At 42.6% G+C, this 27,905-nt stretch overlaps 1 protein-coding gene across 1 annotated transcript; it reads left to right on the forward strand.

Annotated features, from left to right (window-relative positions):
* The first annotated feature begins 212 nt into the window (after positions 1-212).
* LOC142579419 (nuclear pore complex protein Nup54-like) lies at positions 213-27,905 on the forward strand. Its single transcript, XM_075689575.1, has 10 exons — positions 213-473; positions 811-1,308; positions 2,624-2,946; positions 6,947-7,134; positions 8,404-8,600; positions 10,266-10,414; positions 12,793-12,900; positions 15,038-15,157; positions 23,134-23,247; positions 27,502-27,905. The coding sequence occupies exons 1-10, from the start codon at positions 365-367 to the stop codon at positions 27,616-27,618; spliced, it is 1,923 nt and encodes a 640-aa protein (XP_075545690.1). The 5' UTR covers positions 213-364; the 3' UTR covers positions 27,619-27,905.

Here is a 27,905-nt window from a genome sequence, read left to right on the forward strand (position 1 = left end):
AGTTCAAAACCAGAACTTACGCTATTGGTTGGCGAAACGGCTTGCTGTTTTTGTTGGGTACTTCACAGTTCAGAACATTATCTGACCTACTGCACGTCCTAATAAGCGCTGTCTTCACCTTACTATAAGCAGATGAAAACAATAAAAGATGTGATTTGTACAAAAACAAGTTTAAATAGATACGACAGGCTTCAACGTGGTCTTCACCATCGCCTGGCCACATTGAACCTTAAACACGATGGCGGCGATGCGCGCTTTTGCCAATACCTTTTAAGCAAGTTTGTAGCGACTACTGCTTGAAACACTGCTCCATCGGCTTTGTTTTTACTTAGGTGCAACACCAAAACTTTGTAATTAGATAGGAATGTCCAGTTTCACTTTTGGTGCTCCCGCAAAACCAACGGGATTCGGCTTTACAGGATTTGGCACGACTACCACGACGACAGCACCAACGTTTGGGACCGGTACACCTGGTAAGTTTTGACAGTGCCATTCACGTGTTTTGATTTATTGCTTTGAATCCACTCAAATTGAAGTACGAAATTGCATAGTATGTCCTTGTTCTGAGAAAGGCTGCGTGCCAATTATCCTGCTAAGAATTTCGATTTCGTTCTGTCAGATCGCAGGAAAATTTCGTGAGTCGTAATTCTTATTTGTGCTCTTGGCGTTCGTTTAATGAGTGAATTCGCTGCAGCAAAGCACAACACGAAAGGATAAAAGGAGTGGTAGGGTACGCGTTTCGTTTAGTCGCCGTCCCTTTGCATGTGCTCGTCACGATGGTAACCTCGACAATTAATGCACCCTTCGCAGGTGTGGGCTTTGGTACGACGCCAGCGACGAGTGCACCCGCAGCAACTGGATTCGGCATGACGTTTGGACAGCCTGCGAACACTGGCACGGGTTTTACTTTCGGCCAGCCTGGCTCGACGTTTGGTCAGCCGGCGGCTGCCACAACAACTACCGGATTCTCGTTTGGCCAGCCAGCGGCTGCTCCCACTGCGGCTACTAGCTTTGGGTTTGGTCAGCCGGCGGCCACGACAACCACTGGATTTACGTTCGGTCAGCCAGCTGCAGCCAGTACAACTACCGGGTTCACATTTGGTCAGCCAACTGCCGCCACGACAAACACTGGCTTTAGCTTTGGCCAGCCAGCAGCAACTGGCACTGGGTTTGGATTTGGCGCGCAAACGACCGCAGCAGCTCCAACATTTAATTTCGGCGGTACCCTAGGAACCACTACGGCGGCACCAACATTCTCGTTTGGAGCTGCTTCAACAACAGCTGGTAACACTGGCTTTTCGTTTGGAGGTGAGGAATAGGGCCACTTGTTAAATGCAGTGTTTTGTGCATTGTAGCTTGTGAATGCCTGCTATCAGTATGTCATTACCTCTAAATGCATAAGTTGTGTGAGAGAGTCTTAGCTATGTCATATTGTCATAAGAAAAGCATGGTTGTATGGTAAATCAGACCATCTGATGAAGGAGTCGGTACAAGAGAGAAAATTACCATATTACTCTATGACTGATACGGAAACGCAGCAGAGTTAAAATTCTATATGTTTTTAATATGTTCTCTGAAAGATACTTAAAAAACCAATAAACAAAAACAAACATCACGTGCTGTTTTACATTGACTTGTAGAATGTTGCAGCAGTTATATATTATCTCTTGCAGCGAACTCTACAAATGAGGCAATAAAACATTGGGGCAGGGACAACTAACAACTAAATTTTTATGTGACAGTAATGGAGATGCATGCAGTGGCTAGGTGATGCACTGCAGGCAGCATGACATTCATAGTGTATGCATGAAGAAAGCTGCATGATGCCAATGGTGGATTTTTCTGAAGATGAAACATGAACTTTCATCATACTGTATGTAACAGAGGACAGGCTTGTTATACGTGTGCCAAAGTAATGCCGTCTATAGTGCAAGTACTGCATATTGCATGTAAAGGGTTCTATAAGGGTGTGCAAATAGCGATTTTTTAAACTGAATCAAATCGAATATTGAACACTTCTCGAATTATGAGTAGTCGTTCTCACAATTAATACAAAGCAATGCTCATGTCTCAGCATTCTTAATGTTACAGAGTTTCTGTCATTACATAGCACGTTATGAAACATTGTATAGTAAAAGCACAAATGGAGCATTTGGAACAAACAATCAGCTTCTTTACGTGCAGAGGACTCTTCAGAGAGTGCGAATATTCTCATTATAGCCGGTAAAGTATGGCTCCCTAAGTGACGTAACGTGTTCTACTGCGCAAGTTCTCAAGTTCTATGTCTATGCTGTGCCTGCAGGGTTGAAATTTACTGTAATATTGCTTCAATTTTATGCTTAATTGGGCACACTGAATGCTTTTAAATATTCGCAAGCTATTCTAAAAAAATACTCGTATTTTCAAATAGTGGCTACTCGATTATAACGCTGAATCGAATAGGACATTGCTCGGTTTGTCATTCGGAAGTTTCAAATATTCGCACATCCTTCGGGTTTCTACTACAAGGGATCCATATCATTTCACACACGTGCATGCAAGCCACTTGGCATCTTTATGCTAAAACAGGATGGTTGAGCCATCATTGTTGAGCTCACATTAAATTCCATGTCATATTTCTCAGGATTCGGTGCCAACACAACCACAACACAGAGCAACCCATTTGGAGGCACTTCATTATTCTCAACCGGCTTTGGAACCAGTGCGGCCCCATCATTTGGTGCTTCCGGCCCCACAGCAGCAAGTGCAGCGGCTGCGCCTTCGGCCAGCAACATCACCAACCTGGCGACGGCACTATCTCTGCCCACAGTATTCAATGATGAGAGGGACACCATTTTGTCGAAGTGGAATCAGCTGCAGGCCTTCTGGGGCACTGGCAAGGGCTACTTCTCGGCCACGGCACCTCCTGTGGTGTTCACCACTGAGAACCCCTTCTGTCGATTCAAGGTGGACCACTTCAGTTTGTTAAGCATTGAATGCGCCCTCTCTTAATGCTGTCAGATTTACAGGGGAATCTGCAACCCAGTGAAGTTAATTTGTTGTGCAAAAAAGTCAGGAATCGAAATTTTAAAAAAAGTTATCCTTCGATAGCACATGGGATTGAAGCTTTGCCATGGTAGGAAGACTTAATTCAACACAGCAACCACTAAAGAACCAAGCACGCTCGCATTGTGACATTATTTGCGGTGTGCAGTTTATGTGATGCATATTTAGATGACTGTGATGTGTACAGATGTGCCCTAGGCAACAGCAAATACTTCATTGATGCGTGAAATTTCTTGTGTGTTTTACAATTAGAGCGGCTAATAATGAATAATAGAAAGAAGTGAATCAAAAGAGAAAAGAAGGTATGAATCGCAAGTATGTGTTCATGTTACAAATATGTAGCTGCAATACAACTATCTAAGTGACTATGGACTAGAAGTTAGTGCCTAGGCAACAGTCAGGAGCACTGTACTTATCTAACCAGTAAGGTAGTAGGCTACTTTGCAATGTCCTAATGGCTGCAGTAGACAGTGTCTTGTGATCATGATGATGGCCATGTCATCAGTGGCCATTGTGCTGGACACAAATTTGCCTTTCTTGACATTTTCTCACATAACCACAGTCACGCATAACATCTGTTGGTGTGAAAGCATTGTTTATTTGGAGGTATAGAGACTTAGGAGGAGCAAAATGGATAGACAGACAGCAACAGCAAACACGGTTTCAATCATTTGAAGGCTGGCTGCCACAAGATTTTGAATGGCAAAAAAAGTTTAGTTCAAATAGTATAGACCTTTTCATCGGCTGAAGAGGATAGGGCGCGCGGAGAGCCTTTCCTCCTCTCTGGCTTGGGCAATCCGGCGCGGCGCTGCTTGAAAGTATTGCTGTCACGTGCTGCGGAATGATTTTGGAATGTTTTAGATTGTACTTTGTGAAATTTAAGCCATGTTCGTTCACATAAGGTCGTCAGGGAAGCGTTTCGGCGCATTGGTAACTACAGTAGCCGGAAATATGTCTTGGGGGAGCAAAAATCTGACGCGCTTTATCAGCCGCGGTGTACGCACATTATCAGTCACGGTGTCTGTATGTGTTGTGAACTATTTTGCTTATATCGGTTTTAATTCACTAAAGAAAACCGGTGTCTCTGTATTACCAGCATTAAATGGTAAATGAGCTCACTGTCTGATCGCTTGGCATAGGGAGTAAAACATAAAACATAAGAGCACATACTCGTGCACGGCCAACCTAAGGCGACCACAAAACATCCAAGCGGCAAGCGCTATTAAATATTTGTGATGCACCGGCATCATTCTCACGCATTTCAAATCTAGTATGCTTAAAATTACTATATGTCTACGCAAGCCTTCCTGCATGAGGCCGATGGCACTGCTCAACACAGCGATCACTGCGGTTGGTGAACCACCACGATACATATATAAGCTGTGCACTTCAGCATTACCTTTTTGGCCTGTATACAGCCATAATACATGAGAGGGATCACATAAAAAGAATGCGATGGCTATTTTTGAGTGCAAAATTTCCGCAAGACGTGTGAGTGTGTCGTAGAGAATGGAACGAACACAACCGAAAAAAAAAAGTCGTTTATCATCCTCTTTCTCGAAAAAGCAAGAGAAAACGGGCTAATGCCGCAATACGACCTCGCATAGTCATGCCGCACAACGTTTATAGATATATAACCGCTGATGCCGTATGCTTGGACCATGCGGTATATAGATCAAAGATATCTGTAATCCAGCTCCTACCACTGCTTAGGACGCTCGCGCAATTCTTAAACAGTCCCTTTGCTGGACAAGCTTAATTCAGACTGTAAGGTATGCTGCTATTACTTGCCAAGACTATTTTATGCAGGGGCGGAAACCTCATCGATCGAACCAAGTAGTCGCGCAATGTAACCTGCAACAAACAGTTTGAACGCTTGTCAAAGTATAACATCACAGCTCCTATCATAGCAGAACGGCACCCACACTGTTACGATCGTCGCGTATGTTTCATGGCTCCTAAACCGCAGCTTAGAAATAGAGGATAATACTGCAATAAGGTCACATTAGTGAACGGAACATTCAGAAATACACAATTGATCTCCGAGGCTGATTGTAGGCTCAAATATGCATGCACACATCGCACTGCATGTTCCGTCCACCTCTACCCCAGCAGAAACTCCGGCCATGACGCCTTAAACCACTTCAGCACGTCTCACAGAACCATTTACCACGTAGTAGACACATGTAATACTAAACAGACCGCACAAGCGCGAAAACAAACACCAGAACCTACCGCCGAGCGTATACCTGCCATGCAAAACACCGCTTTCACCCAAGCCAGTATGGTGCTGCTCATAGGCGGCACCACTGCGTTCACAATATGGCGGCGCCTACGAAAAAACAGTGTATAGATTGTATAGATGTATAGCAACATCTGCGCAAAATCTTATGTTTTAAATGCAAGTACAGTTGCCAACCAATAATTCAGGCTCGACGGAAACCCCCACAACCTCTGAACGGTCGCAAATCTGAAAGACTGGATTCACCGGAAAATGAGTGACTTTATTCCACAAGTGGTCAAAAAAAGTGTGCCATATTCTCGGATTCTCATTTTCAGGGATACTTTAAAATTTGCATGACTAGCACAAGACACATTGGCGTCTACAAGTGACGGCATTCCTGGCGCAGGGCAAAGCATGCTATCTTTCAGATGACTAATGCAAAGCGCATTATCATCTACGATCGATAGCATTCTTGTCACAGTTCCAAGCACGCTATCTGAAACATGACTAACGCAAAATGCACCTATGTCTACGAGCGATGGCATTCTTGGCACAGTAGCGAGCACGCTGTCTTAACAATGGAGAAACACTCCCGCCTGTTGATATGCCTAGTGCTGGTTACACAAAGTAGCTTCGAAAGTGATCAGCTGAGAATATGGCCCAAGTTTGTCAAAGCATTGCCACATGCACATTTGTTTGCTTTTGACCTAGACAGTCCGTGGCTGCGATTTTCTAGCGATGCCTTATATGCTATTCTTTTTCCAATTTTGGACTTCGTCAGTGGGCAGAGCGACGCTACACCCATGTTATCAACGAGATCAGCCAGCCACGAGCAGTAGATGATAAGAATGAAATGGGACTGGCACGACAAAACGCAAATGGAGCCTTTAATAGATTGATTAGCCTTCACTAGTTTTGGTTTCAAGGAGGCGCTGGCAACATGTCAAATAATCATTCTGGAGATGTGTCAAAACAAAATTAGCCCTATTTCTGTTTGACTCGGTGGCCAAATTAGCACACAGCCTTGCAGTCAGAGTCCAAATTATCGCATGATGCGCCGTAAGGTTTCCGAAATTTTCGTCATCCTTATACATTAAGTTTATGAGGTTAGAAGCGGTGCACTGGAGCTGTCTAAATAATCAAGCTTGTCCAAATTATCGGTATCTGATTTTTAGGTTGGTGACTATAGATGCATCACAAAAAGCTGTAAAATACAGGCGCCTCTGATGCCAAAATTAAAAAAGGAACGATACCTTAACGCACACGAGAAATGATGGAAGAACCCAGAACATAGAGAACCTGCATTTCTCCTTGGCATGACCTATGAGATTAAGCAGTGTGTTCAGTGCACTGAAAATCTCTGAAGTCATGGTCTGAAATTTGCATCATATTCGCTAATTACCATGTGCATACATTGTCTACTAATTTGCTATTTAAAGGCTGTTAGTGAAAAAATATTAGACCCCTTGAGCTATGTCAAAGTTGCTTTAATAGTATATTCAGCTCTTCTAATAATCAGTTTAGCCAAAGTGAAAGTTAGCTGCAATTTGTTTTTTAAGGTTATCGGATACTAAAGACAGATTTTTAGTCTTGATTCTTCAGTGTGTCCGTTACCTTTAATGGAAATATACACATTCCAAATAAATCTGACGTCACAGAGTTCTCTTTTATTCATAGGCCATCGGCTATAGCCGTTTGCCACAAGCAAAGCCAGAGGACGGCCTGCTAGCACTGCTGTTTGAGAAGAAGCTGGAGGAGGTGCAACCCTTGCAGGCGCAGCTGGTTGAGGGGCTGCAGCGCGCGCTGGGCAACAAGCCAAATGTCGCTGTCTGTGTAGAAGGTCTCAAGAGCCTTGATGTCAACAGGTGCGTGGTCTCTTGCGGTCACCTTGCATTCATAACTGGGCCTGGTGTTTGGAACACACCAACTGCAACTGTCTCTGTCAAAGACCTTATAGGTTCACTAGAGAGAAACACTGTGTCAACCTATACTTGTAAAGTTACATTATTTGTGCCATTCGGGTGCATTAAATGTTAAGAAAACTTGCTAAGTTCAGTCTTTGGCTTCTTTAGAATACTGTGTAGTCCATCTTTGCTGGTAAAAAATTAAGCCCAATTGGATGCTGTCGAAATCCATAGCATGAAAGAGACGGGGTAAGGGAATTCCAAGGTGGAAGTCTCCACCCATGTTTCATTTTTACCTGTTTTCTGGGTCATTGAGCCTCCCCTCATAGTTAAGTGTCTTTCTTTGTATTCTAAAATGTTATCTACTAATGCAGCTCAACCTATTTTTCTCTTTAGCGTCCCTTTAAGGACAAGTTTTGGGTCATGGCCTGTCTATTCAAACATGCGTGATATGCAGAATGCTCTCATTAGGCATATAAAGGTTGCACTTACCTGAAAGGAATATTCACAAGTTTGGTGGCCTGTGGAGCAGAGTATTTATGTCATAGTAGACTTGTCGTTGCCATGGAAAGAACTAACGTTATCTCTAGTGCTGTGGCATTACACTAATCTTCTCCAATGAGCACAACGCTGTATGTGTACTTGGTGATGTCCTGTTCCTCTGTTTCATTATTGTCTTTGTCTCAGTGATCCATACGACTGAAGGCAGTTACTTGTTATTTACAAGCTCCTCAGTTGACCACACACCCAGTTGTGAACAGCATTAGATCCATGCATGAAATAGTGTAAATCAGTCTTATTTTTTTTATCAAACAAACTTTAGGCAAACTTTATATTTCACTTTGTTTAGAAGTAAGCAAGTATCATGTATTTGATTTGATATTTAGAATTTGCTTTTCTCAAATATTCTTTTTCAGTTCTGATGTCTTAGTATTTTGATAGCATTGACTAAAACTGAACAGTTATTCAGAAAATTTGTGCATCATTTTTAAAACTTTGTGGACCTCAAGAAGGTGATCCTTGACTTTGAAAAAAAAAAAAAGAGAAATACTGCTCTTGCCTCTGATTGGCCCAAACACTAATGAGGAGCTGTACACTAGTCAAAACATTGTCATTGCAGAGTAGTCAGAGGTGCTGCTGAACTTGAATGCAAGATTCTTAAAAAGAACTTCTGAGCAATTTTTTACCGCCCAGTAACGCATGGGACTATGACATACTTGACATTTGCAGGTGTGAGCTGGTCGTGTATGTGATGGAACGTGCTCCAACAGGGCAGACACGACGGTTTCCATCCAACGAAGTAGTGTCATACCTGGAACAGGCAACTGTGAAGCCCCAGTTGACTAATATGGGTGTGCACTCGACCATCTCCAAGGCAGCTGCAACCAAGGACTGGCTGAAGCACTACCTTGCGAACCCACCCTGTGGTAAGTGAATGTCTCCTCGAATGGGAGGAGGAGATTGGGCAAGTAGAAAGTGCGGTTTGTGCTTTCCATCAAACTATGAACAAGTTCAACAAGGCTTGGGTAAAAGCTTTGGTCTTGTTCTTTTTTTTTTTTTTTTTGCTATCGGGCAACTTTACACTATTTTTCTTCACCATTTCGTATAAAGAGCCTGTGAACAGTACTAGTAAATAAATGAAAAAGATGTGCACAATATTTTATAGAGTACTGTGCAGAAAATTCACTGTAAAGTGTAGAAAAAAGGAGATAGACGATAAGGAAAAGCTCAGCCTCCTCTCGCCTTTTTCCTTTTTTTCCGCAAATTACTGTGAAGGTTGTGTGCAGTGTACTATAAAGTTTGGTATGAACCAACTAGCCTGCAAAAAAGTACTACACGTGCAAAGTCATCTTTGACTTCTCTGAAGAGACATTAATAATTTAAGAACACTACCGAAAAGGTCAAAAGAAGTTAACATGCAATGCCTCCTTCGCATTGCCCCGAAACTGAAGTGTAGGACTGGAATCGTGCATGGCTATGCTTAGCCCAATAATCACACCTCGCATTGCTGTACAGTTGATGGGCCTGGTCTAACTACACTTGCATGTTTGTTTTTGCTTCCTCACTTTGCCATTTCTTATCTAACTTTTTTTTTTTTGTCAACAGCTTTTGTGATTAATTTCAAGCCTCCCCTTATCACTTATAAACTCTCATTGCCAGCTTTCTGAACGCACACAGTCACATGTGAATTCGCGACACTTTTCTTCAATGCATATTATAGGATTGGGCCAGGCTATCTGACCCTTGGCTTTAATACCCCTGTCCTCCTGCCGTGATGGCGGCATACTTTTTCCTGTTTTTTTTTTTTCTTCTCCAGTTTCTTCCTTTCTCATGCTCTGTTGACAGGGAGTGCATAATGTGTACTGATTACGGTACAGTTGAACCTCAGTATAAGTTCTTATAATGAAGTCGCATCTGACACAAAAATAACTTCGCTATTTTCAATATCTGTTATAGACATATATATCTGTTACACTAATAGCGGTGAGGCTTTTTATTTACTTCAATATAGTATTTGATAGTTTGTTACATCCGTGTTCGTTATATCTAGGTTCAATTGTATAAGTCATCTTTGTGCACCCATGTGTTCTCTCCTCCGCTTCAACTGCCGCTATGGCTCAGTGGCCATACCGTTGTGCTGCTGAACACAAGGTTGTGGGTTTGATTCCCAGCTGCTGTGGCTGTATCTTCATGAGAACGAAATGCAGCTTTTGTGCACTTACATTATTTTGCATGTTAAAGTACCCTAGGTAGTCCAATTGGAGCCAGAGCCCTTCACTACACTGTTTTCTCAAAGCCCCAGTGTTGCTTTGAGGTTTTAAACTCTATAAGTGTATCAATCAACAAATCAATTTTGTTTTCATATAAACAAAGAAAACTTTGAGAAATTTTTATTCGGTTTACCATGCTTGCACATTACATGCGGTTAGTGCGCACTCAAAGATGTGCCACTAATGAATGGAAGTGAATGTGTTATCACATCAGTGTGCAAAAGCAGCCCAATGTATAGCCTGACTAATTACCAGCCCTTGCTTCAGTATTTGTTCACACTGATTTACATTGTTCTGTGTACATCTTTCTTCCTCATACAGGGATAGATCCATTGCTGTGGGAGCAAGCTAAGCTGGACAACCCAGACCCGGAGCGACTCATCCCTGTGCCAATGATCGGATTTGCAGAGCTTCGGCGTCGTTTCAAACTTCAGGAGCATGAAATCAAGCAACACCAGTGTCGGCTAGATGTGAGTGGGCTTACGCCTCCATTGTCGGCACTTCAGAGCAGAATGCTGATTTTGTTTGCAGTGTGTTCTGACCAAGATATGCTGTAGTGGAAGCTCCCACGCCTTCTTACTAGCAGAGATGAAGCCAGCGCTTGCCCCCAGTTCACCTCTGAAACAGAACCGCATTGAGTGGAGTGTGCTTACAGCTCTGATGCGTTTGCTCTGGTAATGTAAATGCTAGGCTAATCAGACAATCAAAGCTGGTTGTCCCTGGTGAAAGCATTACCGTAGGGTGAATACTGATTACATGATGTCCAATAAAATTTATGATGCCATTCAGTTAACCTAAAACCAGCAGCACAAAGATGCACATTGCGCAGGATCTGTAGGGAAAAAGTAGACATGTTAAACTCGTAAGCAGTGTAAGGAAAGTGCTTCCTTTTCTTCTCTATAAGCTAACGTTAGTTCGTGCCCCCTCCTAAGATGGCGGTGGTCTGGCTTCAATTTTGAGTCATCATCTCTATTCTAAAAGTTCATTTATAATCTTCCTGGTTCTGACGAACCTGTGGCACCTCCACTGGTTAGTCCTGATGTTTTAAGCTTTTCAAATGCAATAGTATTGCCTTGACTACATCACCTCTGGTTTCTTGTGTTGCTCAATTTTGGCCACTTCTGGTACTCTATATGTGTGCATGTACATGCAGTAGAATCTTGTTAATTCAAATTTCAAGGGTTGACCGGAAAGATATATAATAAAACGGATTTCGAACTAAGGAGAACCCTTTTTAATCAACTAGCGCCTGATCGATTATGTGGTACATTACACTAAACCAAAACCGTCTCTGGGCTTGCATTTAAAAAAGCCATCTTTCTTCCATGAGTGCACGACAGGTGCCGGAAGAAACCTGCGATCCATATAAAGTCCAAGTGCATGACTGCATGTGCTTGAGCTACCAAGGAGAGGCTGGGACTTTGTCAGGTATTGCAAAACACCTTCAGCCCAATTCTATTCCTCGGTCTGCAGTGCATACTGGGAACTGAAATAAAAAGATTGTTGTTAAAAAAAAATAGGTGCCAAAAGATTGCATCTCACGCATTGTTTGCTGTGGGTGAGAGGGAAAACACGCGAGGGTGAGCCGAGAAGGATGGGTGCGCTTGATGTGCACCTTACTCCCACGTACACAATGTTGGAGATGACGTGATCGAGCGCATGCTTAGGGCTCCTTCCTGCTCCTTTTAAGCTGGATGGGAAAGGAGAGCATGCACTTCTCTGCTTGCTGTGGTTCGATCTCTGCTTTCCGTGCGTCTTTCCATGTCATTCTTACAGCACGCGGCATTACGGTAGCTAGCGACGCATCGAACCTTCGCATTTGGCTAAGGTTTGTCTGGAAAGCGTTGCGTAGGAGTGAGAGATTTTGTTTGAAATTACCGTTGCGGGCTGTATGGAGTTCAAAGTAAGCGGCCGTTTTTCAATATGGTCGAACCCGACTATATTGAACCCGTTTACATCAAATTATTCTATGTATCGAACAATTTCAGGACACTGTATAGTTACGATGAGTATATATAGAAAACAATTACGCTTACATTGAACAAAAATAGCAGCAACACCCGATATGTCGAACATCAAGCGGCTGAAAAGTGCCCCCAGAAGTTGGCTATCCCTCGCGGTGGCGGTGATACCTGGCGGCGCAGTTCCATCCAACCGCTCTCCCTACCGTGACCGTGCTGCTTCGGACGAGTCATCGACACCCCCCTACAAAAAATGATCCTGGCCCACCTACAGACTGAACTTGTTTTTGTTTGTGTCAGGATTCTTGAGGTCATTTATACCATGGTATCTGAGCACCAACTCATCAAGTTTTGCTTAAACTTAGCAAGTTTCAAGGATTTTTACTGAACTACAATGGGCAAAAAAAAAAAAAAAGAAACTGAAATCTCTGAAGTCGCGCTGACATTTTAGTGATAAGGGTTGGTGCAAAATTTTTTAAATGCAACTCGGACCTTCATTGTCTAGTAGTGAACCTATTGCTTTGAAATCAATGGAAGCTGAATTTAGAGCAAACACTTTATGAAGTCTAAATGGTTAGCATTTCTCTTCACGGTCCCTTTATTGAACCAGGGAATGGCTGACACAGCACATTTGCATTTCGTGCACAGTTGCGCAGTTGCGTTGCCTTTACAAGCCAAAAATTTGCAGCTGCTTTTCTGTAACAATTTTCTTTCTTGTGTAATTTGTCTTTTCAGGCATAATTAATTACAATAATAACAACTGTACAAGGTCACTTGTCTGTTACGTGGCATTGCTGTAGAAAATGTGAAGGTCACATGGAATTCTATGCACACTGATGTCCTTTCTTATGTATTTACATTTTTCCTTCGTGTTTTCATCCAAACAGGCAATAGCCGAGGATATCTCGAAGCTCCAAATTCACCACACGAATACCGCAGCGAAAATTGAAGAACACCAGAGAAAGCAGCAGAACTTGTACCATAGGATACTGAAGGTGAGTGGGGAGAAAGCTAGTCTTGTGTAATAGTAGTCATGGTAGCTATACTATAGTGAGATAATCGATTGATTGATTGATTGATTCATGCTTGTATTTGTTTATTCATTTGGTCAGTCAGTAATTCAATTATAGTTTATTTCCATATTGAAAGATGTAGAGTTGAAGAAGCAAAAAACATTTAGTTGAGGCGATGCTTTGTCCACCTCGCCAGTAGAGCTGAAGCCGCTTATAATGACCAATAATCAGCATACCTATGTCCTTCTATCGGGGGGAGAGAGCACCTCCTTTTCGGACAGATGCACGAGAGTACAGGGCATGTGCTGCAGCCTCTGCAGTGCTTTAAGGGGATCTTACATTTGTTTACAACAGCCCAGAGGGTATTATGGCAATATCTGGGGAGTTCCCATTAGAAGGACCTGCACTTATGTAATGTAATGTATTTAAGCAGTCATCTGCAGGCAGACAAAGCTTACGTGATATGTTATCAGGCAGGTCATTGATGTAGATCAGGAATAGGAGGGGCCCAAGTACTGACCTTGGTGGGACGCCGGATTTAACAGTTGTTAAGGTTGAAATAATTTCATTAGCATTTACACATTGCACTTAGGACATTAGGAAGGCCTTCATCCAATGAAACATATTCAGGTCAATGTTTAATGCACCGAGTTTATATAGCAGTAGCGTGTGGTGCACTTTGTCAATCGCATACAGCCTGTTCGAAATTGTGTTTCTAGATTGTAGTGCAAATCGTTAGTGAAACAAAGAAGCTGGGTGTCACAGGAGAACATTTTGCGTAAACCGTGTTAGCAGGGAGTAAAAAAGTTGTTAGATTCAAGGTAACTTATAACCTGGGAGTAAATAACAAGCTCTGTGAAAACTGTGTTGGCTGGGAGTAAAGAAGTGTTTAGATTTGAGGTAACTTATAACCTGGGAGTAAATAACATGCTACATTATTTTACAGGATCCTGATGTCAAGGAGACATGCATATAATTAGAAGGCTTATAGGTTTCCCGGATTTATGAATTAGTATTAATTTCACCTACACTGCATGATGATTTTAATTGTGATTTATTTGTAATTGTTTCAGTGCCATTACAATTAAGTAATATGCGATCCATTTCAGAGTAGTCTTTAGGTATTTCCAGAAGAGGAGTAAGATGTGAGGATGGTGAAAAGGACTGAGAAAACATGCCATTTAGCACTTCAGTGCATACTTGGTCAGCAACAGCATCTCCAGATCGTGTCATTAGTGCAAGCTTTGCAGTGATATTTCCCTTAATAGTACTCCAAAATTTTTTACTGGAGTTTGCAAAGTACGACTAAACCTAATGTGCACCAAATACCAACCCAATCCTATGCTGTATCCGCATGTTCCACACAGCATTGACCACAGTGGCACCAACCAGATTAGAAACTTCAGAATTTAGGTTGTAACGCTAGCTATATGAAATAGAAAGTTCTAGCAAAAGTCTATAATCAATGACCTCTAAAATCAGGTAGCAATGATTGTTGTGCGAGGTGCACCAACAAATCTCAGAGGCCTCGTAGAGCTCATACAAGCTCCCTCATTTTACCTAAAGCGCCAAAGAATCGAGAAAAAAATCTGGGACACAGTGTCCAGTTGTTACTAATACTTTGTTGTCATAGCATCATGGCACAAATCTAAAGCAAATACAAGCATGAGTTAGCCAGGCGATGCAAAATGACAGCTTGATAGATCAGAAGCTTACAGGGCCTACTTCGACGGTTACCACCATGTCACTCAGCGCCAAGCTTCCCTTATGTGCATTAGCGTTGAACGCCTAATCTCGAAAATAGCATATGCTCGCAACAGCCCTGGCATCCCTTATGTACTGGGCATGTGCAGTGTAGATTGTGTAACGCTAACGCTAAATCCTAACGCTAACGCTAAATAAAAGTTTGCTGCCTTGCACTGTACTAAATCTCTTTACTGTTTAAGCTGCACCAAGCAATGCTGTGTAAATTTCCCACTTCATAACTTGTACCATGTCCAATGCCACCTCAGTTTGAATAATAGGGCATAAAATGTGCTCAGTGGAATTATGACCATAAACTTTAAATAAAGCAGTTGAGAAGGGTGTACTTGAATGTTCGCCACTCACCTGTTCTCAGGTCATGGTTCACCATGAGGTCAGCCGCAAGATGGGCTTTGCAATACAACCAGAAGAGGAGCATCTGCGGACAATGCTAGAGTCCAACCTGGCTGAACTGAGTGCGCCGACACAATTCCGGGTTTGTTCTTTTAATTTGCTAATTGACACATACTTACCCTTTGTTTCCTTCATATTCAATCTACTCTCCAATCAGCTGGTCTGAGAGCTGTATTCTCTGTATATTACATTCAGGGGTGTCACTCTTAGTGCGTGCTAAATGGCGAATGCCTAAGCTGTTGGTATTGACTGTGACAAAAGTCGACAGTTTGCAAGTTTGCAGTCATTCATTTTATCTGCATTACCATCCTCTAGATGTGTTATCAAGTAGTCAGTTCTTCAAGGTCCAGAGACATGTCAGTGAGCTTTCATTGTATTTTCGTCCATTTTGGCCATTCTTGTGTGGGAAAAATTTCCTAAAGTTGAGAAGTTGAATCCTTCGTGGAGGAAGGGGGGGGGCCTTCAAGCATAGGGTAATCGTTGTTTATTTATTTATTTGGCACTGCACAGATGCTCTGAAAATTTGGAATGCTTCAGGTTGCTGGTTCAGGAATTTGAAAATGACATTGCCACGATTTTATCCCCCTCCCCCCTTTTCTGTCTTGCTAAGCCTTTACTCACATTAAAGGGAATTAAAGAGAGCAATATGTTGGATTGTATTACTCAATTACCCTTCTACAATACCAGAAAAGTCACTCTCATTATGAGAGGAGGCTTAATAAGTCAGAAAAGATGCAAGAGATCGAAGCTGCTTTGAATTTACCGTACCAGCTATCCGTGATGTCATGGATTTTGAGAGTGTCTGCTCGGGACTATCATTAATTTCCTGTTGGTAAAAATTGAATACGTTGTATTCCAACGAGTGCAAGACTGAACTTAAATATGTTTGGGAACATTTAGTGTGCCACAATGGTCAAAATGCAGTAAAATACATTGAAATCCATCATGTTGCATTGATGTACCAGCATTATGGTTATAGGCCCAAATTCAGGAAATGGAACTTCAGCCTTCAATTTCTCTTCTTGTAATGAAGCTTTTGCTGTGAATTACCCGAAAATACAGTTCTAAAGGAATACCTTATCAGTCTAACCTGTCTTAGTGTTTATCTTTAATGTACCTTTTAAGAGGTCCTGAACCTCGTTTTATTGAAGTTGAGAAATGCATTTGACATTAAAACAGACTATTTCAGAAATACTTTGCCACAATATGTACTTCAATGTGTTCAGCAGAAGCAGAATTATCGGCAATGAAAGATCGCCTTTGTTCCCTTCTGCTGTGCTCCTGCTCTTTCTTCACTGCCTTGCACCGTGAAGGCTATGGTGGAGTGAGGTGGTGCCCACAACACTCCGCCTACTGAACTTCACCGGAGAGGTGTATAGTTCAAATTTGATTTTGGATGTTCACATAGATGCCACTATACTTCCAATTTTGATGCCTACATTGCACCAAACTCACAGGCTATCCCTGAGCTTACGGCTAAGTTCACGGTGCCTCATCCCTTTGCTTTGCAGTGTACTGGATAGCTACGTGCAACTATTTTTGCACTGAGTGACATGAGTAGCACATTTGGTTTCGTGCTTATCACTAAGACAATAGAACAATTTGCAAGGGTCGAACAAACTTCTTCATGTTTTCTCATGCGAGCACGTTGGGAGCGCACACATCGGCTAAGCGACGGATGCTGCACTCTGGGCTCGCATTGAAAGAATTCCTAACGTAACAAGCTTCGACCATAATGGTCACACACTTCAAGGGTGTGCAATTCGGGAAGCAGAAGACAGCCTATTCATCAGATGTTGGCACTCGGCCCTGGAGTCATGTCACCCACAGATACCCATCAGACCATGCCGTTTTCCTTAGCGAGCCACAGCGAGCTCAGCATGGGGGCTCGTCGCGGCACTCCACGATGGCCGCCGTGTTTACTCTACGCTGCAGACGCAACTACATGCAACTGTAGGGGCTAAATATCTGCACGACAGGGCTGGAGTGCGCTCTCGATCTCAAATGCTCCAGTGTGGCTGTCCTACTTAGTGTGGACCAGCTTTGTCCTGCACCAATTTGACCAACAGATACAGTGGAACCTCGTTAAATCGTAGTTGGCCAGAGCTCGAAAAAGTATGTACTAAACGGTAATATTGCTTAAGCAAAATACCATGAGATCGCCCACTTACCTGTCAAAAACAGAACTCGTAGAGAGTGTGATGAAAGGGCAAAAACATGCAGTATTTATTCACTTTGCGCGACAAAGGTCTTGCTTCGTTTGATGCTGCGGTGGCGTAGCAGCGACGACAGCAGCCTCAAACTTACTGAAGCTGTGAGTCAGCTTTTCAGCCAGCCCCCTCTCCTTGGCAAACACTTGCATTCCAGATTCCTCGTTGGCGTTGCATATTCTCCGTGCACGGGCGCGGTAGCACTGCAGAAGTCGCGGGACGCCTTTTTCATTGCAGGGTGCAAGGAAGTGAAGGTTCGTGGGTGCATTGCAAGAGTGAGCAAGGTTCCACAGAATGTAAGCCTGCGAACGCAACGGGTGTTCCATGGTCGCACGTAGGTTGGTTCTACAGGCGTACTGTTCTGCAGCACCGTGCACTGGCTATCACAAAACTTTGGTTCCGTGAAGCTTCACTTACTGTGGGTAGAAGGCACCTCAGGCTGCAGTCAATGAATCTAAATGCAGAGTCAGAAATGACATTCTGCCTCCCCGCTGGCATGCTCGTAGTGAAGCGCGGACACCCGAAATTTGTTCAATAAAGCACGATGATTCCTTAAGTCACAGCGAGAATATATGTTTGTGCTCATAAACTCCAAATGGACCGCAAATGGGTCCGTGTGTCGCAGCTTTCCGCAGTACATTCTTGTAGTGCAATGAGAATGTGTACATTTTTTCCGTATCGTCAGACTTCTAGCTCGCAAGTCCGTCTGAGAGCCCCAGGAAGCCCAAGCAGAGAAAAGCAAGTAGAACGTAGCGATAAAGGGGACCTCTTTAAAAAACCCGCAAGAACTGGGCAGTGGCCGGTACCTGCGGTTGATGAGAACAGTTCAGTTGGCTGGTCTTATAAAGCATGTTTATTTTCATAAAAGCCAGTAAAAGCAGCCAATTCGACCTCATGGCCCAATTTGCAAAGTTCATTATGAACTTTTGAACTTATGAATTTCTGCAAGATTTCGGCAACGGTAATGCAATGAGAAATCGCGATTACATCCTTTGGTTTGTGGAGCACGCGCGTCCGAGCAGACCGGTTGCGCGCAGCGCGGCGGGGTTTTGTGAGAAATGTTAGCGAGAGAGGAGAACTGGCCCGACATGATGGTGGAGCAACGACAACTTGCGGCTTCACTTAGCTTCACAAAAAGTGACATCAGGGCCCCTCCTTGGTTTTCCTTCCTTCATGCGCAAGTCCTAGATTACATGACGCCACAACGCTCTGGCACGGCGCCGGCAGCGATGTTGATGTTGATATTGCTTCCCGCACAAACAGGGCACTTCGAGGCCCTTGTTCTGATCTCTGAGGCTTCTTGTTCTGCCGGGCCGCCCAAGGGGGACGACACACCACCGTGATTGCGCAACGAAAAGTGGAAACACTATGTGTTAACCGATACGTACTCAGTAAGCTGGTACGGTTTATGCAATACTATATGCATTATGTTCGATGGCCACTGATTTGGAGATTTGACTTTACTAGTTTTAAAATAAAACTACTGTTTAAGCGGCTACGGTTTAATGAGGTTTTACTGTAGTAGCCACATCCAAATTGTGCATTTTGCCCAATAGCTCAATAGGAACCAGTCTGCCAAGGCATTTAGCCAGAAGCAGCCATGAGCAAGTATGTGTTGGCAAGCATATGTCTGGTCTGACTAAGATTTGCGTGGTTCAAGGCTAGTTGACAATTCAAAGATAATAGAAGTTAGCTAGACCCAACGGCTACAACTCTAGCAAGCAGTCTGGCCATAGTACAGTTCCTACGCGGGCATCCGCAGCTGAGCGTGAGCTGATGACAGTCAGTTTCTGGAAGTACATAGCTCTTATAAAAATTCTAAACCAGATTTTCGCTTACTTCAGCATGTGTATTAAACTGCGTCAATAAATATACCCAGTAATAGTAGGAAGAGCTTTTGGCCAATAGCAGCCGCTATGGGAACCTGCTATATGACAAAATATAGCAGCCCGGAAAGAGTGGGGAGAGGCTTCTGTTGAAAAGAGAGTGTTTGAGAAAAGGGTGACTGTGCTTGCTCTGCTCGCAAACTCCACATGCCGCACATTACTGCAAAATTTGGCTGAGATGTTCACAGCATCGTATGCTGTCCATTGTTCACGGACATTATTTCACCAAGACCGAGGGATGGTTCAGGACCCCTTTAAGCAGTAGGGTGTATGCTTTCTGGCACAACCACTTAACACCATGAACGCTTTGTGCAACTTGCAACCTGTTATCTACTTTGGCCACCTGTGTTGGGCTGAGAAATATTAGGTAACATGCTCTGTGTGCACCTGACCCGGAAGGCAAGCTGTAGTCGAGCCATGCATTTTATTTTTATTTCATTTTATTAGGGCATTTTGACAATCCCCACAAAAGGGAATCTAATGACATGGGAACTTTCTTTCGTGTTGCACTTTGGACTGTCACAGTAATCCAATATTGTACCACAGAAATAACTTGTCCTACTGCCATACGTATAGTGGGATGCCTGTGACAGTTTAAACTGACCTACACCATAATTGCATACATACCTTATATACCATGTTTGTAGTAAGTCTACTGCCACAGTGCAGAGAGTCATAATAGTGACAGGCGCAGGAGAAAATGGCAAATAGCGGCACATTTTGGGACAGGATTTATTCAACCCCGCATGTAACGATTACAAGCATCAAAGCAAACACGCATTCTTTTAGTGAAGCAACAGAGGCTCATCTTACGTCAGAAGCTGAAGCTATATCACGTCTATATCACCTCTCACTCTGTTCCATGAAATATGCTACCACAATCAAACTCTTTGCTCTCTCTTTGTCACTCCTCCTACATTGATATCACATCGCCTCGATCATGCACATAAAGTTTTTTTCCCCTCTGTAAAACTATTACCTGTTCAAACTCATTTCATCTTAAATCTTGTAGAATGTAGAGAATGGGATCTGCTGCCGCATAATATTGTTAGTATCATGGATCAGTGCACCTTAAACATGCCATAACTAACCTCTTTGCACCTGAATTACATATCTAACTTATGCATGTGTGACAATAATTTTTGTGTTACACTAGTGTTATAACTATCCCAATTACTGTTGCGTTATGGTTAGTTAAATGTGGTTCAGTGGCGCAAAAGCGGCTAATGCTATGCTGCGCCAAACACGAGGTGTTTGTTAAAACTATCTCAATTATGTTGTGTTATGTATTATTTGTATTATTATTGCAACTTTAAACATGGCGTAACCAACCTCATCTCCTGAATTTTCTAGGCGCTTGCGTTACAGTAAATTTTTTAATTGTGTTAATACTATCTCCATTATTGTTGTATGATTTATTTGTGTTATTACTGGCACTTTAGACATACCATAATCGATATCATTGCACCTGAATTAGATAGCTAGCCTTACGTCCTTATTAGTATTTTTTTCTTTTTTATATATTTGTGTTATGTTGATATTATTACTATCTACGTTACTGTTGTGTTAAGATTACTTTTTATTTTTATTGTTATTGTGTTCATGTAATATACAATCGCCGACTGTTTCTTCGGACCTCACGGTGACTGCAGAAATGTTCGAATAAACAGGTGTCTGAAAAAGCAGATTAAGAAAAAAAAAGAAATCTTTTATTTCCACGCACTTATTCGCGCTCGGCAGTAGGCTTGAAGAAATCGTTAATGCACCGTTGCACGCTGATCGGTTTACGCACAATGAGATACGCCTGAATCACAGAGAGGGTCATACAGTCACTATAGACGGCTGAAAGCACAGTCACTGCTTGTACACGCTCCGCATGCGACGGCAGCGTAGCACATGGTGCGTCATCTTCCTACTCAGAGTCATCGTCCGGCGCTGCAGCGGAAACCTGACAAATGATCTCGCCGTCGTCGAGTTCTGCGCATGTCAGTACAGCAGTGTCAGCACATGTGAAGCTGTCAAACGAGACGGTGTCTGCAATCGCAATGCAACCACAGCACAGGTGTCGGCAGAACATTTTTGGCGTCAGTAGGGAGCACATCGGAAGGCGACAAATCCTAGGCCTCCTGGCACCCGCTTGCCGAAATTCCCCAGCGCAGTCTGCGCGGGCACTGTCGGCACCACTAGACACTTGACGTGATGTTTCCGTATGCCACGTTGGATCACCGCAACCTCGACACAGCACACAAAGCAAACATCACCACGCCATCACGCCGACACCAGTCGCACAAATGAAAAACGTAGCCTACTCGCAGCGTCGTGCACGAAGAAGAAAATAAGCTGCTGGATTGTCTTGACATGGCTTACTAAGCTGAGACCGGAACTGCTGTAGCCACGAACCAGGCAGAAACGATGATGATGAGCGGGTATTTGCAGTAGTGCCGCTTCGTGCGGCAGCAAGGAGGCTCCGTTCGAAACAAAAATGGCGTTCAGCAAGTCGAACCATGCATCGGTCAGAGTCTGTGCATGGTGCTCCCGATCGAGTTGGCTCAAGGAGTGTCCGAAAAATCAGACAAGAGGTTGCAAGGTGTCCGAAATTTCGGTAGTTGTTATTCATTATGGTCCATGGGGTGAATGGCGGTGCCGCGAAGCAGACCGAATAATAGAGCAGGTCCGAATTTTCGTAGTCCGAAAAATCAGCCTGCGACTGTATATGCATTTATATTGTTTACATCACGTTGTGTGGCTGACATGCCTGCCCCTCTCTAATGCCGAAAGGCCCTGAGGGCAAAAATAAATGAAAAATGTATTGAAAATGAAATTGAAAATGAAGCTGTGATGAGTGGTTTTAAACCTCAGGGCTGCAGAAGGGGAAGAAAGTCTTTTCTTCATCCTGGTCTGGGTCAAGAACAGGCTGATCTGTTTTCAAAGTGGTTCTTCTTCTCCATGTCAACCAGCATGGACAGCTAGCAAGGGCTGAGCAAAGGAAGCTGGTCTTGCACTCCTTTCACTATGCCTAAAGAGCAAACATACTCCTTTGTTGTTGCCAAGAGAGCTTTAACTTGTAATCTGGAATGCTAGTTTACCAGAGACCTACACAAGGCCCCATCTTGTAGCATAGAATTCAGCCAGAGAGGACACAGGGCTATTATTGCAGTCACCAACAATACACCCAACTTAGATGCTGGCGTGAAGTGTTGGCAAAGCTGTAATTGTTGACCTGCGGCTTTTTCTTATTTTCCGTGGACAAGCACACCCATGTAACACATGAACGTTTTGACTGCATTGTGGTTGGATAAAGCGTCACAACACATAAGATGTCACTACCAGTGTCGTTACTGCTGTTCACTTTTCCAGTAACCCAGTATGCCATGAAGGGTAAGAAGTATAGTACCTACAGCTTCAATTGTAATGGGGAGAGAAGGGAAGGTGTGCCCTTCAATTGTGTTTCATACTCATATGTGTATGTACTCATAGTCTGTTGCATTCTTTTTGTAATCTTATAATTTAGTGGCATCATTCAGCCCTTTGACCAAGTAATGTTGGTAGCAAACAGTTCTGCCAGAGGGAATACTTTCTTTCTAGCAGCCCAGTAACGGTTGAACTGCAGAAAGGCTTATGCATGAGTATGTCTAAACGTGCCAGATGAAGTGGTCGGCAGTTTTCCAAAAGCTTTTGCAATGGCTACGCACAGAAAAGTCCAAATGTAGTAAAGAGTATGATCCCTGTGCACTGTTATGCAAGGCAAACCGCATGTTTAGCTTACATACAACTACTGTAGTTTTGCAAATATGTTAACTTATAAAAATTGTATGTCAGTAAAACTGATCAACACGTCAAAATCCTAGACTCCTTGATGTTGATGTTGTTGCGTGTGTGCTTGTGAGAGTGTATAAAACTCTCAAACAAAAGTAACATGAAAGTGAGCAAAGCATTCCCCACTGAATGGAAATCTTTTGCAGGGGCGCCTAAATGAGCTGATGTCACAGATCAAGCTGCAGAACAACCAGATGACATTCACTGACACGGCAATACACTGCAGCCTTGACTCCAATTCCATGAGCCAGCTCAAAGAGGTAATTTTTTTTTTCTCTCTGATTGGTAATGTATGACTAATTCATAGTTATTTCTACATTTGGTTTTTCTTGTGTCTGCATTTCATAAAGTAGCAGCCATCTACAGTTTAAATCACAAAGAAGCAATTTCTTTATCTGTACTGGGTGTCTTGTTGGAGTGGGCTGGGGATAAAGCACTCAAACTTTACTGAAATAATGGGAATGCACCAGTGTTGTAGGCTTTCTTCAAGGCATGATACACCATGTAAGAAACAATTTTCTCACTCATAAACCTTGAAATGCATAACCTGGGCCATTGATAGGATAGACTGTTTGGTCTTTGTTTCATTAGTTCATTAATGCTTTTAGTTTCATAGTTCTAGCTTCCTAAAGGTAAATAGTTTATGTGAGTGCATGGTTGGGCTACTTGATAGAACATTTTTTTTCTCAGAATATTGCTCAACCAACTATCCTACCTTTGCGCTTTTGTACTTTAAATAGCTTTTGTGTAGCTCCATGCTTGGTACATCTGCTGTACAATTGCAGCAAGTGCTTTTTTTTTACCCTTCATTCCCTAATTTTTCATGGGGAGTTCTGTGCAGTAGCCTGTAGCCCCCTATCTTTACTGTATTTCTTTAATTCTTTTGTTGTTGTTGTTAATATTATTATTATGTGACAGCTGTAATTCACAAGCTTTTGTCTATTACTTAGCATGGTTGACTGTTTTGAGCGTGTAGTTTTCATGTGTCCATATTGCTTCTGCAAGTAATAATGGGCCAAAACACCTTTCTTTCTTTCTTTTTTTTTTTTTTCTTTTTCTTTTTTTTTTTTTTTTTTTTGCAGCACAACATCACCACCTCTTATAGCTGCACACAGTTTTCTAAAATAGTCATTCCTGGAAAGCCACAGCATTCACCTACAAGAGATTTTTTGATCTAATAGTACATAATTGTGAAGCCAGCTTTCATCTAAGGCATATATTAATTAGTTTTCCAAGCTAGTAGTGGTGTAGCCAGCTCTAAAATTGGTGGGTATGTGTACAGCTGGTGCTTCTGTTATATGAAAGACATAGTTGAATAATTCATAGGAAAACTGTGTGCAACAGACGAGCGCTAGTGTGTGCAGCTTGTAGCTTGCGAACCAGTATTTTGGCAAATGTGCAGCATGGAGGAGGGCACTGTAGAATTATGAAAAGGGCTCATACAGGGTGTCCCAGCTATCTTTAGCCAGTTTAAAAAATATGAAAATGCCACATAGCTGGACAGAACAAAGGTAATGTTGTTTACCATCGCTTGGAGATACTCAGTTTTTTTCAATCTGCCTAATTAGATAATTAGTTCTAATTAATTGATAAACTTCTCAAATATTATGATTAGATCAGAAGTGTCAATGAGAAAATTATAGAGCGGCATGAGAAACTCCCGATACAGCTTTCTGTTCCTCAATATGTGCTACATAAAAGTGTTTTTCCGAGCCTGAAAGATGCCCGCGAATACACGCAATGTGCCTCGAGTGGCCAGTCGTGCGGCAGTTTTGCGTTCATTTGCGGGCTTCTTTCACGCTCAGAAAAACATTTTTATGTAGCGCATATTCAGCAACAGAAAGCTGTATTGGGAGTTTTTCATGTCTTTCTACAATTTTCCCTTTCACACTTTTCATCTAATTATAATATTTGAGAAGTTGATCATTTAATTAGAATTAGTTATCTAATTAGGCAGATTGAAAAAAATTGAGTATCTCCAAGCGATGGTAAACATGACCTTTGTTCTGTCAAGCTACGTGGCATTTGCATATTTTTAAACTCTGGCCAAAGTTAGCTGGGACACCCTGTATACATTGCGTTCCAGTGGGCTTCTTAAATTTCAAGCTGCAGATTTTTAAAATCGCTTTTGCTAGAGCTACTTTGTAGCCTCTTACTAGTTCCCCTGCATTTCTTGCCGGCCATTGATCATGCAGTAGAATTTTAATGTTGTGAACCTCCTGGGATCAGATTGAAATAAGATATTCAAATTTTGGCTTAAGGTGTATTTGAGTCAAGTGTTTCTTTTATCAGGAAGCCAGACTCAGTCCTTAACCCTTTAAAGTGTCTGCGAAATTTTTTTTTTTAATTCATAAAATGACATTTTCTTATATTGCACATCAGGATAGGGATTTCTTTTCAGATTCGAAATATATGTAACATGTGGGTAGTAAGCTCGCAACTAGTGTCTGAAAATACCAAATAACAAAATCAAATAGTATCAATGCTATTGGCTGTGGTAATATCTGAGTCATTGGACATATCAATTTCACTGAAAACACTGCCATCACTGTCAAGATTTGTAAGCAGGAGCACCTCTTCCGAGTTTGATTACTGTATTTGCTCGACTCTAACGTGCCCTCAATTGTAACACGCACCTGCTTGCCAGGACCTAAAAAAAAAGTCTTTTACAGTACCACGCACCTCATGCTTTCATGCAGAAATACAACTTTTCCTCATTTGGAAAAACAGATTTACTCCCAATGCACTAAAGTTGTGATGAATAAAGAAACGCAGGTTTCGTCTGAAAGGTGAAGCATCGATTGTGATAGCAAATTAGTAGACAGCTATGCAAAGTAAGGATAGTAGTCTTATCGGCCGTATAAACTTGTAAACATTCGCTTGCTAAATTAACAAGCACGATGTCACACGCACACAAGCAAACATGAACGCGTCTCACTCGATGACCGCGGCAACTCGCTATCAAAACGCTGGAGTGAGGAAGTGAGCTAGCAGGAGCAAGCGAATTGACCTTCATGCTGCCTCTTGCTTCAACACAAACTAAGCGGCGAGAACACAGCGCAGTGCGCCTAGATGCGCAGACTCTGTCCCCATTGCAGATGTCTTTCAGGATAGGGCTCGCACCGCCACACCATACACAATAGCCGCCAAAGAAGAATGTCTGTCCTTGTGTTTGAGCCAGCCCTGCACACAAGTCTAGGGAACCCCGAACACCCGTTATGCAGCCGATTTCTGTCCCTCCGCACACATGATCATGTTCATTTTAATTGCAGCATCATGATGAACTCAGCGTGTGTTGGCGGTCGGCACTGTCATGCTGATTGAGCAAATGCAGAACACGGGAAGACAGACGGTGGGCTAACCTAAGCACACATACTACAGCACATGGAAGCTACGACAGCTAGGTGGTAAGCGCGTGCGAGAAGGCCATTTTTAAATGCCAGTTGTTATATTGCAACGCAGATTTAGGGACGTATTCGATTCAAATGCGCACGCAGTTTTTGGACCCGTTTTATCGGAAAAGAAGTGTGCGTTAGATTCGAGTGAATAGGGCGCTCTAACAATTGAAATCAGCGCGTTCACAACGAGCTCGGCAGCGCATGACTGGAAGTCACCATTTTTCCTGTTGCCAGACAGATTGATTTGCTAGGGGCTCTAGCAACCAGAGGGGATTAACCAGAATGTTAATATGGAATGAATGAGCTTGTCTAGTTACCAGCCTTAGAATGAACACGCAAATATGTGGATGAGCCAGACTTGTCCTTGACATCATTTGCAAAAAAAGAAAATTGGAACCAAGTAAAACTCGGGCATGGCACTTAAAGAGTTACAGACGTCATTGTCTTGCGCTAGTGGTTGTACCAGTACCTAGATTGGCAAAAATTTGCATGACGAAACAGAAATAGTTCGCAGTGACAACTCAGGCTGGGACTTGTGAAGAATTTGTAAGACCTGAAATTGTACCACCGAGATTCTAGAGCATGCTTAGTTATTGCATAATTAAGTGCTGCAGCCAACTCATAAAAAGCCAGTGTAAGACTGGAGATTTTATTGAATTGATGACCTTTATTCTCAATCACAAAAGTGAAGGCGCATCGAGAGAAAAAGCTCAGCAGAGTTTGACGGCGTCACGACGCTTACATTTCTTGGCAGCAAAACATCAGAAACATAGTAGGCACCGAAAGAAATATTACATCAAACTGAACAAATAAAAAATAATGAAACAAAAAAGTGCAACTATACAATCATAGAAAGAATACAGACACTGAAACTAATACTATACAGTGCACATCAGTGTAGCAGCAGGGATGACTGATTTAGAAGGTTTGCTAAATCTTATCTGGTAACAAAGATATACGACCACTCCCAGTCCTATGAGCAAGAACAGGGAGACAGTGGCAGGGCATCACAAAGCCATAATTCGCATGCAGTAATGGTCTAAGTTGGCAGTGTTTGCAATGAATGATGAATGCTACGCAAGGAGGGTAATATGACTTTGTGTGTATCTGTTTCAGCACCTGAACAACCAGCAGAAGGGAATCTTTGAGTTGGTGAAGATTATTAAGAATGACCTTGAAGAATTGAAGAATATTGAAAGCAATCTCCAAGTGGCAGGTGGCCCAAGAAGATAGCAGAGCTAGCAAATAGGGGATACCCAAGGTTCTGCTTGCAAGCTTTCTTGCCACACATAATGCTATAGGGAAAATAACATCACAACCTGCACAGAAGCCGGAAACACGCAATCCTTTCTATGACATTATGCTCTGTAACGAAGCTTCATGCAGAAAAGTCTGCGAGTACAATGTTTGAATATCCCCTATTTGTGTTACGATTTGCTGCCTGAAGTTTTAAAGACAAAGCTATATTTTTAGCAGCAACAGTGTAAATTGTAAAATAATAAAGTGAGAACCAGCCTGTC

Source organism: Dermacentor variabilis, chromosome 4 (genome assembly GCF_050947875.1).
Source record: "Dermacentor variabilis isolate Ectoservices chromosome 4, ASM5094787v1, whole genome shotgun sequence".
Lineage (NCBI taxonomy): Eukaryota > Metazoa > Arthropoda > Arachnida > Ixodida > Ixodidae > Dermacentor > Dermacentor variabilis.